The sequence below is a fragment of the Carcharodon carcharias genome, chromosome 8 (genome assembly GCF_017639515.1).
Source record: "Carcharodon carcharias isolate sCarCar2 chromosome 8, sCarCar2.pri, whole genome shotgun sequence".
In the NCBI taxonomy this organism is placed as follows: Eukaryota; Metazoa; Chordata; class Chondrichthyes; order Lamniformes; family Lamnidae; genus Carcharodon; species Carcharodon carcharias.
Genome location: NC_054474.1, coordinates 94,145,090 through 94,157,746, shown reverse-complemented (window position 1 = coordinate 94,157,746; position 12,657 = coordinate 94,145,090). Strand labels below are relative to the sequence as shown.

General features: G+C 44.1%; 1 protein-coding gene across 1 annotated transcript in view; it reads left to right on the top strand.

The window, feature by feature from the left end:
- Positions 1-12,657, top strand: part of LOC121281471 (serine/threonine-protein phosphatase 2A 55 kDa regulatory subunit B beta isoform) — a 131,542-nt gene that overhangs the window by 12,560 nt on the left and 106,325 nt on the right. The window contains exons 3-4 of the mRNA XM_041194416.1: positions 283-448; positions 4,743-4,855. Coding sequence (XP_041050350.1) covers positions 283-448; positions 4,743-4,855 — 279 coding nt within the window. The remainder of the gene's footprint in view (positions 1-282; positions 449-4,742; positions 4,856-12,657) is intronic.

Here is a 12,657-nt window from a genome sequence, read left to right as displayed (position 1 = left end):
CGTGACACTGCGCTCCATAAATTAATTCCCTGTGAGAAGCTCTTTGAGCCATGTTGATGTGATGCTGTACATTGCAACCCTTTTATTATGAGATGCTGCTGTTCTAACCATAATTTTGAAGGAAGTCATCTCTGGGATTGTACTTTAAATCTTTGTGGTATTGAGAACGACTTTTTAGTCAAGCCAACAATGGACATTGATGTCTCTATCGTTCTGTGGTACTGTAGTTACAGAAATTCTGCAGGGCTTTATATTGTGTTTTCTTTTCCTTGTTTACCTCAGAGTAAAAATCAGTCTCATCGCAGAGGAGAATATAATGTTTACAGCACTTTCCAGAGCCATGAACCGGAGTTTGACTATCTGAAGAGTCTAGAGATTGAAGAGAAGATAAATAAAATCAGGTGGCTACCCCAGCAGAATGCAGCCTACTTCCTTCTCTCAACCAACGGTAGGTTATAGGTAGATGCTGCTGTGATTTGAATGTAAAATGGCACAGCTGTGTTGGTCCTTTTCCAGCAGCATCCTTACTTTAGCTGTAACAGATTTACAGTTTAACTCATGTTCACTTAAGGACCTAAGATTAGCATGGAGCAGGTAAAGATCATTCAGACATCAAGCTCACTCTTGCCACAGTCAACGAACATTAGGACCAGGAGTAATCCCGCAGTCCCTCAGGCCAGCTCTGTGTCTCATTGCTGATCTGTACCTTAACTCTATTTACCTGCCTTAACTCCATAACCCTTTGATATCCTTACTCAACAATTGATCTCAGTCTTTAAGACTCCAGTTGACCTCTGGCATGCAGAGCTTTGTTGGGGAAAGAGTTCCTCATTTCCACTACACTCTGTGTGGAAAAAGTATTTTCCGATTTCCTCCCTGACTGGCCTGGCTTTGATTTGAAGATTATGCCCCCTCTTTCTTGATCGCCCAGCATCTGCTATCAGGGGAAGCTTTTTTTCTTTATTCTGTCAGAGGAAGGGGGCATCGCTGGCAAGGTCAGCATTTGTTGTCCATCCTTAATTGTCCTTGAACTGAGTAACTTACTAGGCCATTTCAAAGGGCAGTTAAGAGTCAGTCACATTGCTGTGGGCCTGGAGTCACATGTAGACCACACTAGGTAAGGATGGCATATTTCCTTCCCTAAAGGAACATTAGTGAACCAGATGGGTTTTTACAACAATCAACAATGATTTCATAAAAGCAAAATACTGCGGATGCTGGAAATCTGAAATAAAAACACTGTTTTTAACAATGATTTCATGGGGCACGATTTCCCCCGTTGAGGGTGAAGTTGAAGTGCAGGTGTGCATAGGCGCGCCTCCGATCACCGCCCCCAATTGGGTGCGCAGTGCCATTTTACGTGGGCAGGCCAATTAAGGCCCACCCAGCATGACGTCTGCACAGAAGCATTATGCGCTCCCTGTGCGGGTTTGGGGAATCCCTAAACCTGAGAGTACCCACGCACTCATTTCCCTGAGGTTAAGTGCTGCCTCAGGGAGATTGGCTCTACTGTCAAAAATATTAAAAATAGAAAACAAAAAATTCCCTGACGTGTCCCCTCATGTGACACTGCCACATGAGTTGGGACATATCCATAATTTAAAAAAAAACTTCAATAAAATTTTTAAAAACGTACATGGAACCTCATTCTGCCCATGCATGACATTTCCTGTTTTTTTCTAATACCCACCAGGGCTCCTGGCCTGCCCACCAACCTTAAGGTTGGACGGGCAGGTCCATTAATTAGTTAAATGACGCTGTCAATGGCCTCAGTTGGCCATTGACAGGTTGCCAGCGCACACCAGATTTTGCTGTGCCCCCGCCTACCTGAAAATTTAAATGGGGCGCGGTGACATCGGGAGTTCCGCCTGATGTCACCGCGTGTCGGCGATGGGAAAATCCTGCCCATGGTTACCTTTTCTGCATCTAGCTTTTAATTCCAGATTTAATTGAATTTAAATTCCACCAGTGGGATTTGAACCCATGCCCCCAGAGGATTAGCCTGGGCCTTTGGATTACTAGTTCATTGATATTACCACTACGCCACCATCTCCCCATCTCCAAGCATCTTTTCAGGAGGCAGTCTCCCCAGAGCTGCAGATACCTATACTGCAGCTTTCTGTTTTCTAATGGCAGCATCTCTGTCTAAGACAGCAAACATTGCCCATCCCTAATTGCCCTTGAGGAGGTGATGAGCTGCCACTCAAACAAATACTTTATCAATAATAAAAACAAAAAAACTGCGGATGCTGGAAATCCAAAACAAAAACAGAATTACCTGGAAAAACTCAGCAGGTCTGGCAGCATCGGCGGAGAAGAAAAGAGTTGACGTTTCAAAATACTTTATCAATCTGTTCTAACATTTTAAACACATCAACTTTGAGAGTGGCGTTTCCATTTCATGGGCTCAACTCTGTTCCCCCCACCCCAAGGTGCTGATAGAAGTTGTCTGCAAACTCTAATCAAGCAATGCTATAAACTATTTTTTACTTTTTCAGGGGATGTAGTCATTGCTTGCCCTTGAACTGAGTAACTTGCTAGGCCATTTAAGAGAGCGGTTAAGAATCAACCACATTGCTGTAAATCTGGAGCCATGTGTAGGCCAGATTTCCTCCCCTAAAGGGCATTCGTGAACCAGATGGGTTTTTCAGCAATCAACAATGTTTTCATGGTCACCATTACTGAGACCAGCTTTTAATTCCAGATATATTAATTGCATTTGAATTCCACCAGTGGGCTTAGAACTCATCTCCCCAGAGCATTAGCCTGGGCCTCTGGATTACTGGCCCAGTGACATTACCACCAGGCCACCATCTCCTCTAATGCAGGGGTAACACATTTTCCCAATGGGAGGAAGGGCAGGGGAGAGAATAAGAGGGACATCCCTGGCCATGTAATCACACCTCCGCACAGTCAGTGATGGAGTAATATGGCAGAATGCTGGTTTTCTGGTTTCCCCCTCAGCCTAGGATGGTGTCTTGACATAAAGGGGTGGGGCCGAAGGAGGGAGAACCCTGTTTTTGTGTGGAACAGAAACAAGGTGGAAAAGCACCTTGTTGATCACATGTTGATGGTGAGGGGAGGGCTGGAGTGATGGAGGAGCTGCAATGAATCAAAGACCTGTTAATATTTAATAAATATTCTAACACAACTGGTTCTTTGATAACAGTTAATTGAGAAGCTTCCATATTTCATTTAAAGAGATATATTTGGAATATATGAAAATATATTTTTTTTTAAAATCATTCTAATCATCTACTGGATCATGTAGCTGTCCTGTGTGTTGCACAGAACCTTCAGTTAGAGAACCTCATTATAAGGATCATTTTTCACAGTATTAACAATTCATGGGCTCTCCAGCGGCTTCTGTTTTATGCAGTGTTTCTGGGAACAAAATGGGCTCGTCAGCATCACTATTCTTTGATATCAAATGGTTACGAAAGATTAAGGTCACCTGAAGCTGGCGTTTAACACATCTAATATGGTGGGACAGGGAAATTAAAGCAGCCTGCCTTTGGTCCCTGCCCTGTTGTCAAGTTAGAGTCTCAAAATTCTACAGCACTGAGGGCAGTCACTCAGCCCATCTTGCTTGTGCCAGCCCTTTGAAACAGCTCCCCTGCTCTCTTCACACAGTCCTGAAAGTAAAACACATCAGACCTATCATTTAATCTTCTATCTGTTAACCATCTGTAGTAGACATGAACTTCGTTTAGCAGCTCAAATTCTGAACTGGGTTTTGAATGTGCTAGTAGTGTTGCGACGGGGAGGTCACTCAGTAGCCAGTGCCAGGGGCAGACTTACACCTGGGATTTCCTGATGTGCCAGGTTCATGCTGTTGGAATGTGGGCCACAGAACAGAGACTGAACCAGCAGCACTTGTAACGCAACCCACCTCCTCCTCAGTCTTTGCCCTTTGAAGTTTGCTGAGGAGGTGTGTCCCAGGGTTAAAATAAGCTCAAAGAGGCAGTGAAATGAAAGAGGTTTCAGGGTTAGGACTGGGGAGCCTGGGGCATGTGGCTAATATAACCCTAGGCACTTTGGGTTCAGTCATAGCACAGTGATTCAAAATGTCCTGAGTGATCTAGTGATCACTCTGGTGAGAATTTCCCTCTCTCACTGTGCAGTGGTATTGTAACTTATTGTAGCTCTCTTTTCTGGAGATTCCCAGCATGAAGCTAAAGTGATGTCATCAGACTGTCTAAGTAGCCAATCACATTAAAGGATTTTCATAGACATCCAACCCAGAAACAAAAGGCAGTAAAATAAAAACTCTGGGAAAAAAAATTACATATAGCAAATTAAAGATTGGGACATGCACATGGGGTGAAGATGAAAGCCAAAATATTGTGAAAAAGTATTTCGTCGGCAACAGAAGGGGAAAAGCAGCCGAGAGGAGGTGAATGGATGATACCGTTCTTAGTGACAAAGTTCATAAACTCGTTAAAAAACTCCTATCCTTCTACTGTACTACCCAACTGCACATTTCTGTCCATATATCTTTCTGACTGGAAATGTGAGTGTAATGCAACCTAAGATGTACCAGGACTCATCTTGATGTGTGAGCCCTGTAGACATCTTCTAACTGGGGGAAAAAAAGGAAAAATGATACTGCATGTAAGGAATTATTCAAGGGTCGTAATCTGAATTAAATGGTTTTAACTCCTGAATTAGAAGGCCAGAATTTCACAGGGACAATTCAGTAAATCGTCTGTAGGATTAACTGAACTTTTTTTTGGAAATAGATAAGACAGTTAAACTGTGGAAAATCAGCGAGCGGGATAAAAGGCCGGAAGGGTACAACTTGAAGGATGAAGATGGGAGAATCAAAGACCCCTCCACAATCACGACCCTGCGGGTAAAGTAATTCATTGAATTACACACTATGTCACAGATTACTGATGAATCAAGCAGAGAGATTAAATGTGCTTCATTTCTGACTGCAGGTTGAATAACCTTTCTACTGATTTGAGCCCCACTCTCACACAAGTGTTGTCTAATGTCTGGTGTGCTGCATTCAGTGCAGAAATGTGTGCACATGAGAAAATGTTACAGGTTCTAAGATGAATCCTCTTGAAGCTGAATGTGGCTAATGTAACCCTAGGTACCTTTGGTTCAGTCATAGGACAGTGAGTCAGAGCATCTTGAGTGATCTAGTGACCTCTCTGGCAAGGATTTTCCTCTCCCATACTATAACTGATTGGAGCTCTCTTCTGGGGATTCCCAGCAGGGAGTTAAAGTGCTGTTATCTGTCTGTCTAAGTAGCCAGTCAAATTATAAGATTCTCACAGGCACCCAACCAGGAAACAAAAGGCAGTAGAATAAAATCACTTTAAAAAAAAATTATATACAGCAAATTAAAGATTGGGACACGCATATGGGTTGAAGATGAAAGCTATTTTTTTATTATTATTTAAAGAAAAACTAAGTTAAAAGCCCTGCTAATTAATTATTTAACAGCATTGCAAATATAGAATTATTTTTTCAGGGCCAGTTCATGAAACTTTATTGATCACATTACCATTACAAACCCACTCACACCTGATTGAACCAAGGTGTAACTATTTATGGGGTTTCTGACAGTGATGTGGGAGCAGGAAAGTTGAAATTCCCATTGACTTCAGTGATTGAGGCTCTTTGGGGAGGGGCTGTCCACAGCGCAGCCTGTGTCACATCACTGAGTGACAGGTCACAATGTCAGGATTGCCTCATCAATCTGCCCAATATCCTGAAGTTGCGGTCTGTTACAAAGGGATAATGACAGCAAACAAAGACAGACAGATCATTGTCAACAGCCCCTCCCTCTGCAAAATGCGAGCTAAGATCATGACACTATTTAAAGAAGAGCAGGAGAATTCCCCTGGCCAATATTTATCCCTCAACCAAAACCACCAAGACAGGTTATCCAGTCATTTTTCTCATTGTTGTTTTTGGGACTTTGCACATATACGCACCTCCACGTTTAGGCACCTTCATCACATGTACATAACTGATTCATTTCTCCCCAGACTACTGTAAAGCATAGAACCAACTCATACAGAGCAGGAAATTAACATGCTGCCACCCCATCCTGATAGCCTGCTACATAAATATAGCAAATGCTGCGCAGATCAGAAAGGTCCCAGGTTCAGTCCCTGGCCTGTGCTGAATCAGTGGATCTCAGCCAGCTCAGCAGTTGCAGAGTCCTGCAATTAATGTCAGTGCTTAGAATATGCATTTCACACAGGGCTGCCAGTCTGTTTGTTATCTGGTGACCACTGCCGTAAATGATTCACCTGTGGATGTTTGATGGGAGCAGAATGAGACACAGCTGTAATGCCCTCCACAGTGAATTAGTCTCCCGACACTCACCTGGCAAGCCCAAATGGGCACTTTGACTATGAAATTAAAGGCTTATGCTGCCCTTGGATCATTGCCCCAGCAAGGAGTCAGCAGCTTCAAGCCAGGAAGAGAGAAAATTGACTGAAAAGACTTGACTTGTCTTCCTGTCTTGTATCAGAAAGTTAGGGAGAAGTCCCATAAGGGATAAATTTATTCACATCGCAATTCTAGGGAGAGCAATTTTTAAAATTCTTTCATGGGAGGTGGTCGGCGCTGTTGCCCATCACTAATTGCCCTTGAATTGAGTGGCTTACTACGCTACTTTAGAGGGAAGTTAGAGTTAACCACATTGCTATGCATCTGGAGTTACATGTAGGCCTGACTGGTTAAGGACAGCAGATTTCCTTCCCTAAAGGATATTAATGAACCAAATGGGTTTTATGACAATTGATGATAGTTTCCTGGTCACTATTACTGAGCCTAGCTTTTTATTAGAGATGTATTAATTGAATTTAAATTGCTGCAGCTGCTGTGGTGGGATTTTAACCAATGTCCCCAGATCATTAGCCTGGGTCCTTGAATTACTAGTCCAGTGACCATACCATTACTCTGCCATCTCACCTCAAACTTCCCCCACATGTGCAACTATAGTGTCTGTGCCTTTGTAGTCAGCTGGCTGCTGCCAACACCAAAGATGGTGCTAACCATCACAGAGTCTCTGGGTCAAATTCTAGACCAAACCCTATATCTCTCTACTTCTGCTCTTGTGGGGCTAGTTAATGATTTTTCTTTCCCTATGGGAGCAGGTGGGGAATGGGGCACTGGCTATTTCTGGAGGTGATTTCCTGCACAGATTATTTCCGGGTATGACTGCACCAACCAAGCTGAACTTTAAAGCTCCCTGTTTGAGTCAGGTTGCTTTCTGAGAATGGGATGTTCATTGGAGATTGCCTACCACCCGCTAACTCAACATGTCCAGCCCAGGTATCCACAACAGCATCCACACTGACTGATCCAACACAGGAAACTCAACATTTGGCAGATTGGGGCCGTGCAGTTCTTTAATACAGAGTTAATGCTGGTTTAAGAAGGCACTGCACACATTGCCTATGGGCAGAAGGCTGGGATAGAGATGGTGTCTATAACTGGAACCTGGAGTAAATGAGCAACCTCTCTCTCACCGCCACAGGGCTCACCACCCCTGCAAGGGCTCACCACCCCTGCAAACCCCCTTCCACAGGCTGTCAGCACTACAGGGGAATGAGTGAGAGACAGGCTCCTGTGTGTGGAAGCAAGGGTGGCAGCAATGGTACCTCTAACTAGAAACCCATGTGTGTATGTTGTGGCATGTAGTGTGCAGAAGGGCATGCAGATATATGGCTGTGTGCAGTCTTAGTTCAAGGCTCAAACGTTACCAATGAGTTCATGGCTATGGGTATTAATATGAGTGTTCAGGAGCCCAAGAACGCTTGAACATGGCGACATCGCCAGGCAACCGACTGTGCTAAATGACGTCACTCCGCAATGCACATCTGGGATTTTGAGCTGCTCCTGGCAAAGGGAGAACTATGATTGACGACGCTTTTTGATTTAGCGTGTACTCAATGAAGACCTTCCATGGATGGCAAGAGTTACAGTGCTCCACCAAAACTACAGCAAACTCAGGTGGAAGATCATCTTCATCCCAGAATCTGGATCGGGCAGGCTTAACTCGCACTAAATACGACCAACTTAACAGAAACATGATTCTGCAGACGATAAATAGTGGGCATCAGCTGCCAACATTACATGGATGCAGGTCGTTTGAAATTAATTCTTAGGATATGAGAATCGCTGGCGAGATCAGATTTATTGGATCTTAATCTCCCCAGTCCTTGTGCTGATGTGCTCATCTGCCATTTCGCTGCATTGAGAGGCATAAACCTATTTATCCTGACTGGGTTAAATAATAAAGGCATGAATTTACACAAGTATGTTTAACTTGTACACTGACAAAGTTGTGTACAGAAAAATTAAAGGTGCACTAGTGGATACCTTAAATGAGATTTTATTTCCAATTCTCATTATGAGCACTTCTATGTTTTCCAGACCAAACTTTTTATTTTGGGGAACCCTCCAAATTTTTATACATGCAGTTCAATTCTTGGTTAATTCTTCCCCATTCCTGTTTGTGTTACATCACACAGTAATATTAGACAGGCATTTTAAAAGTAGATGCTTTGAAGCATTCAATATTAAGGTCACAATATATAAACTCTCCATGAAAGAACACAGCTGAAAAACGCCAAAGGCTTGTAGTTAGATCCGTCTGGGGTGCCTCTGAATGGAGGTGTTGCTACTGGTAACCGCTTAGCTGGTTCCAGACTGTTAACTCACTTCCTTGCCTCCATAACAAGATGACACAGCCTGTTTAACAAACAAATGAGGCTGCAGCTTGCTTACTGCAGCAGAAATTTAGAGATTAGGCCTGACCCCTCGAGGGTGCAATGCTGAGAGTCTGGGATTTTCTGTCTGTTCAGTTGTGACAGTCATTTTCTTTCCACTTCTGCCCACTGTCAGCTGACTCACCAGATGAATGATTCCGCCATAGGTGGGTGTGAGAAAGTCCACATTACAAACGATTCATTGACCGTGTAGTTAAATTGCATTGGCTGATAAAAACAATGGGGGGGTGGGGGGGGTGGGGGGTGGGGAAAGTGGGGGGATGCATCCCAAGGCAGAGAATATTTACTTAGACCTGGCTTATTTTAAAAGGAGGGAGATCATTGTTTTAACATAATATCGATGCTGCATAGTTGGTAGCACTGAGCCGGATTTTCACGCTCGGGGCAGATAACTCGAGTCAGAAAATTTCCCAGCTCACTGCAAACTTTGGGAAAAAGTACCATGTCAGGCCCAATTTTGGTTCTGGGGTGGGGGGAGCAGGAGCAGGGTGGATTTGGGTCCGTCACTCCCAAAAGCAGGATTGGAGGTAGTGGCTGGGGCTGCCAAGTGTCACAGTGAGCTGTTTAAAAGGCCCATTTCAGTTCCCTGGGACTTCATCAGTTCCCTAGTCCTGATGGACTTAATTCTAGAGTAATAAAAGAAATGGCTGCTGAGATAGTGGATACATTGTTTTAATTTTTCGCACTTCCCTGGATCCTATAAAGGTCTCTTCAGATTAGGAAATAGCGAATGTAACCCCTTTCTCCATGAAAGGAGGGGGATAGAAAGCAGGAAACTACAGGTCAGTTAGCCTAACGTGTCATTGGGAAAAAACTAGAATTTATTATTAAAAAGGTTATAGCAGGGGACTTAGAAAATCTCAATGCAATCTGGCAGAGTCATCATGGTTTTGTGAAAGAAAAATTGTGCTTAACTAATTTATAAGAGCTCCTTGAGGAACTAACAAGCAAGATGGATAAAGGGGAATCTGTAAAGGTGGTGTACCTGGATTTCCAAAAGGCATTTGACAAGGGGCCATATAAAAGACTGCTACACTAAATAAGAGCTCATGGTGTAGAGGATAGGGGGACGTGGTGGTGTAGGCATAGTGGTAACACCACTGGACTAGTAATACAGAGGCCCAGTTTGAATACGGATTCAAATCCCATCGTGGCAGCTGGTGGAATTTGAATTCAATTAATAAATCTGGAATTAAAAGCTAATCTAATGGTGACCATGAAAGCATAGTCAGTTGTTGTAAAAACCCATCTGCTTCACTAAAGCTCTTTAGAGAAGGTAAGCTGCTATCCTTATCTGGTGAATCCAGTCCCACGGCAATGTGGTTGACTCTTAAATGCCCTCTAAAATTGTCTAGCAAGCCACTCAGTTGTATCAAACCGCAATGAAGTCTACAAAGAATGATACCAGATGGACCACCCGGCATCAATCTAGGCACCAGAAATGACAATGACAAAGCTAGCCCTAGTGATCCTGGAAAGTCCTCCTTACTAACATCTGGGTCCTTGTGCCAAAATTGGGAAAGCTGTCTCACAGACTAGTCAAGCAACAACCTGACAGCCATTCTCATGGAATCATACATTACAGATAGAGTCCCAGACACCACCATCACCATCCCGGGGTATGTCCTGTCCCACCGGCAGGACAGGTCCAGCAAAGGCGATGGCACAGTGGTATACAGTCGGGAGGGAGTTGCCCTGGGAGTCCTCAACATCAAATCTGGACCCCGTGAAGTCACATGGCATCAGGTCAAACATGGGCAAGGAAACCTCCTGCTGGTTACAACCTACCATCCCCCTCAGCTGTTGAATCAGTTTTCTTCTATGTTGAACACTACTTGGAGGAGGCACTAAGGGTGGCAAGGGTGCAGAATGTGCTCTGGGTTGGGGACTTGAATGCCCATCACTGAAAGCAGCACTACAGACCAACTGGATGAGTCCTAAAGGACATTGCTGCAGACCCAGTCTAGCAGCTTATGGTGAGGGAACCAATAAGAAGGAAAAACCTACTTGACCTCATCCTCACCAAGCTGCCTGCTGCAGATGCATCTTTCCATAACAGTATTGGTAGGAGTGACCACTGCACAGTCCTTGTGAGACAAAGTCCGGTCATCACATTAGGATACCCTGCATCATGTTGTGTGGCACTACCACTGTGCTAGATGGAATAGATTTCGAATAGATCTAGCAACTCAAAACTGGGCATCCATGAGGTGCTGTGAGCCATTAGCAGCAGCAGAATTGTACTCAAACACAATCGGTAACCTCATGGCGCAGCATATTCCCCCACTCTCCATTACCATCAAGCCGGCGGATCAACCCTGGCTTAATGAAAAGTGGAGGAGGGCATGCCAGGAGGAGCACGAGGCATACCTTCAAGTAAGGTGTCAACCTGCTGAAGCTACAACACAGGACTACTTGTGTGCCACACTGCAAATGCAACATGCATTAGACAGAGCTAAGCGATCCCTCAACCAATGGATCAGATCTAAGCTCAGCAGTCCTGCCACATCCAGTCATGAATGGCGGTGCACAATTAAACAACTCACTGGAGAGGAAAGCCCCACAAATATCCCCATTCTCAATCAGTGTGAAAGATAAGGCTGAAGCACTTGCAGCCATCTTCAGCCAGAAGTGCAGAGTGGATGATTCATTTCAGCTCCTCCAGAGGTCCCCAGCATCACAGATTCCAGTCTTCCACCAATTGGATTCACTTCACATGAAAACAAGAAACAGCTAAAGACACTGGATACGACCAAGGCTTTGGGCCCTGACAGCATTCCGGCAATAGCACTGAAGACTTGTGCTCCAGAACTTGCCGTTCCCCTAGCCAAGCTGTTTCAATACAGCTACAACACAGGCATCTACCCGGCAATGTGGGAAATTTCCCAGATATGTCCTGTACTCAAAAAGCAGGACAAATCCAACCCAGCCAATCACCACCCCATCAGTCAACTCTCGATCATCAGTAAAGTGATGGAAGGGGTCATCAACAGTGCTACTCAATTACTCAACAATAACCTGTTCAATGGCACTCAGTTTGGGTTCTGTCAGGGCTACTCAGCTCCTGACCTCATTACAGCCTTGATTCAAACATGGACAAAAGAACTGAACTCCAGAGTTGAGATGAGAGTGACTGCCCTTGACATCAAGGCAGTATTTAACTGACTGTGGTATCAGGGAGCCCTAGCAAAACTGGAGTCAATGGGAATCAGGGGAGAAAAACTGCTGGTTGGAATCATACCTAGCACAAAGGTAGATGGTTGTGGTTGTTAGAAGTCAATTATCTCAGTCCCAGGACATCGGTGCACAAGTTCCTCAGGTAGCCAGTGGAATGCCACAGGGATCATTGCTGGGGCTCAACTTTTTACAATCTATGTCAATAACTTAGATAATGGACTGACTGTATGTAATGGCAGGGAGAATGGAAAGGCAGCTTTTTATTTAAATGGGGGGGTGGCGATTGCAGAACTCTGCTGTACTGGTACATGAATCACAAAAAGTTAGTATGCAGGTACAGCAAGTGATTAGGAAGGCAAATGAGATGTTGTCATTTATTGCAAGGAGAATAGAATATAAAAGTAATGACATTTTGCTACAGTTGTACAGGGAGTTGATGAGACCACATCTGTACTACTGTGTATAGTTTTGGAGTCCTTATTTGAGAAAGGACTTAATTTATTTAGGAGCAGTGGAGAGAAGGTTCACTTGACTGATTCCTGGGATGAACGGGTTGTCTTATAAGAAAAGGTTGGGCCTGTATCTTTTGCAGTTTAGGTGATTTTATTGAAACATATAAGATTTTTGAGGGGACCTGACAGAGTGGATGTTGAAAGGATGTTTCCCTTAAGGGAGAGACTAGAACTAGGGAACACAGTTTAAAAATAAGGGGTCTCGA